Below are 2,952 nucleotides of genomic sequence, written 5' to 3'. Positions count from 1 at the left end.
ACCTAATTTGACCTAATCTAAAATGACGCATGTATCCGATGCGTATAATCAATGATATAGCTTCGTACCTATCTGAATACGAATATCTCTGCATTGTTCTTATTGGTATCGTATTCCAATATGTTTATTTTATCGAACTATAAGTTGTATGAAATAATTATCGTTTTAAAATCCAAATGACGCTACCTAATTTATAAATAAAATACATAACAATATTACAATTTTATAGGAACATCGATAAAAAAAATAATAAAAACATAATTTTTGTTTTGTTTTATTGTTGTAATTAGCATACCGTGTGTCGTAATAACAATTATATTATGCTGCGATGGCCGATTAAAAGAGCGGGCTAAGAATGATTTTAATATTATTAACTATTATACGGTCCATCGGATGGTCCAAGGCTCGTGCAATGCATCGGCGGACACGAGCGTACCCTTGAAGATCTCGGTGTAGTTATACTGTTCGCTTTCCCCAAAGAAAGAAAAAGGCCGTATAAACGATGTATTATTATTAGTTATCGTTATGTGTGTGCAGATATATTACACGCGTGTAACCTCATACGCGCGACCCTGGAAAACGCGGTGCAGTCGGTGGCGGCGGTTGTTAAGTAGAAAAATCTAAACGTTCGTCCTTGTCACGACTTATGGATGATTTCTCGTCGAGAATTTTCCGACGGATTTCGCAACCGATTCGTCTCGAACCAACGACCGGCGTCGCGCGCCGCCGGGGGACGTCCGGGATACTTATAAGTAGAAAATCTGACACGCATCGTCAGTACACGATCAACACCGTTCGGGATAGTTAATATCGGAATAATCGTTCGGAAACGTTTATCAGCCGTAGTACACCACAATCGTAGTTTTTATTATAATCATTGTCGTCGTCGTAGTCGACCGTTTACACTCGCGCACACAGTTTGACAAACAGTAGATTGATCGGTACGTTTCATCGATCATTACGATGTTGGTTCTGAGGTGTGCCGCCATGATCGTCGCCGTATGGCCACTTCTCGCCGTCACTTCCGTGTCGGTGGTGGCCCGGCAAAAGCGGCAGCTGCAGAACTCATACTTGGGCCTGGGCTCCAACGTGGAAATACTTCCAGTCGGTGACACATCTGGAGTGAGCAGCTCGTACAGTGTAGTAGAAACGTCCAAGGTACCCCGCAGAGAGCATAACTCTTACAGATCGAAGAACGCGCACCGAGATTCAGAACCAGAACACTCCGAGTACCGGGCGTACAACAAACACCCGTCAACTAGGAGTGGAACTTATGCCGGGGAAGTACCGGGACCAAAACCGTTCAGGTTCCCCGAAGAACGGCGGCAAACGAAGCCACCTGCTGCTGATTCCGAGGACCGGGACGAAGATTTGGACTCTATACTAGTGCCAGACCATCGGAGAACAGATTTGACGCCTGCCAACAGAAAGAAGTACAAGCCCAAGAAGCCGCGGACCGAAGAAGTGGACGAAGAGTCATTGGAGGAATCGAAATCGGCACCCAGGAACGCCAAAGAGCCAAAACCAGCGCCCAGAAACATCAAGGAGATCGTCGAAGAGCGACCGGCTGAAAGCAAGATATCCAGTGACCTGAAGGATGAGGGTAGCCGGTACATAGGCCACGGAGCTGGTGGTTATGGAGGTGGAAGCGAGTACGACAAAGAGAAGCACTACGACAAGGAACAGGGCCAGAAGTTCTTGGAGGGCCATAAGTCAGAGGAAGGCGAGAAAGCGGAAAAAGCATACAAGAAAGAGGAAGCGTACGACAAGGGCCAAAAAGAAGATTACGGCAGTGACGAGAAGCACTCGCAGGTGGCCGAGAAGGCGGGCGAGAAGAAGGGCCACGTTGACCAGGCACAGCATTTTGGTGAGGCGTACCATGGCAACCACGGCGAAAAGGGAATTTCGGTGGTGAAAAAAGGCGGCCACAAAAAAGGCAAGAAAACGTCCGGGTTCCACAAAGTGCACCACAAAGACGAATACAAGAAGGATGAGGTGTTCTACGACGAATCGCACGACGGTGGAGAGCATGAAGAACACAAACATGAACAGGAGAAGCACGCCAAGGAGAAGGGTGGAAGCGAGAAGAAAGGTCACTCTGATACCGGCTATCACGAAAGCCACGGTTCGAAGAAAGCGGAGAGCGATCATGGTAAGAAGTACGAACAGGCCAAGGGCCACAAGTCAGAGGCTGGCGAGCATGCTCACCACGGCCAACAGTCTGAATTCGCCAAGAAGGGTGGTGTCAAGGAGGGCGAGAAGTACGGTCACGCAGACGCGGGTGGCGGCGGTTACTTCGAAAAGGACGGATACTTTTGACCAGTGACACTTGATTCTGACGGCGGTGGTGTTTGAGTACCGTCAAGACTTCTTTTTACAAATTCGATGACGTGTTGCGATGTGGTAGATGGACAGTTATAGGTGTTATAATATAAGTTATCGTCCATTGCAAGTTTACACCAACAAAGTATGTCTATATTTGAAATGTATTTAATTAAGTTTTTTTTTTATTAATATTGTTTAATGGTACTTGTTTTATCCGCAATTGTTGTGTTTACTATTTTTGTAAGGTTTTTCATGATACTTTTCATTTTTAAGTGTTATGAGTTATGACTTGTGTCATAATAAAAATATTGTTTATTTTTATTAAGTTGAATGATAAAGAAAACGTTTGGTTATAATTATAGAAATGTTATTATTTTTATTACATTTTTAACGTATATTAATGTATTTAGAATGAAAATTCTACCTGTGTATAATCTGGAGTTGTCCAGTTTATCAAAACAAATAAACTAATGGTATTTTTTCGTGATATACAAAATAAAAATTATTAAACAATAATAAGTTGATAAATGTCGTTTTTTACGTTAAAATATTAATAATAATCGTTATAAAAAAACTAGGTACTGATTTTTCACGAATCTTATGGCTACCACACAATAATATTATATT

At 43.1% G+C, this 2,952-nt stretch overlaps 1 protein-coding gene across 1 annotated transcript; it reads left to right on the top strand.

The window, feature by feature from the left end:
- The first annotated feature begins 789 nt into the window (after positions 1-789).
- Positions 790-2,709, top strand: LOC107168387 (uncharacterized). Its single transcript, XM_015517777.2, has one exon. The coding sequence runs from the start codon at positions 964-966 to the stop codon at positions 2,317-2,319; it is 1,356 nt and encodes a 451-aa protein (XP_015373263.2). The 5' UTR covers positions 790-963; the 3' UTR covers positions 2,320-2,709.
- The last annotated feature ends 243 nt before the right edge of the window (positions 2,710-2,952 follow it).

The sequence above is a fragment of the Diuraphis noxia genome, unplaced genomic scaffold (genome assembly GCF_037042655.1).
Source record: "Diuraphis noxia isolate RWA-SAM2 unplaced genomic scaffold, SU_Dnox_SAM2 contig0005, whole genome shotgun sequence".
In the NCBI taxonomy this organism is placed as follows: Eukaryota; Metazoa; Arthropoda; class Insecta; order Hemiptera; family Aphididae; genus Diuraphis; species Diuraphis noxia.
Note: the sequence above shows the minus strand (reverse complement) of the source record. Positions and strands in the feature narration are given on the sequence as shown.

Excerpts from the sequence above, each read along its gene's own strand:
- LOC107168387 (XM_015517777.2), top strand. The coding sequence starts at position 964 with ATGTTGGTTCTGAGGTGTGCCGCCATGATCGTCGCCGTATGGCCACTT.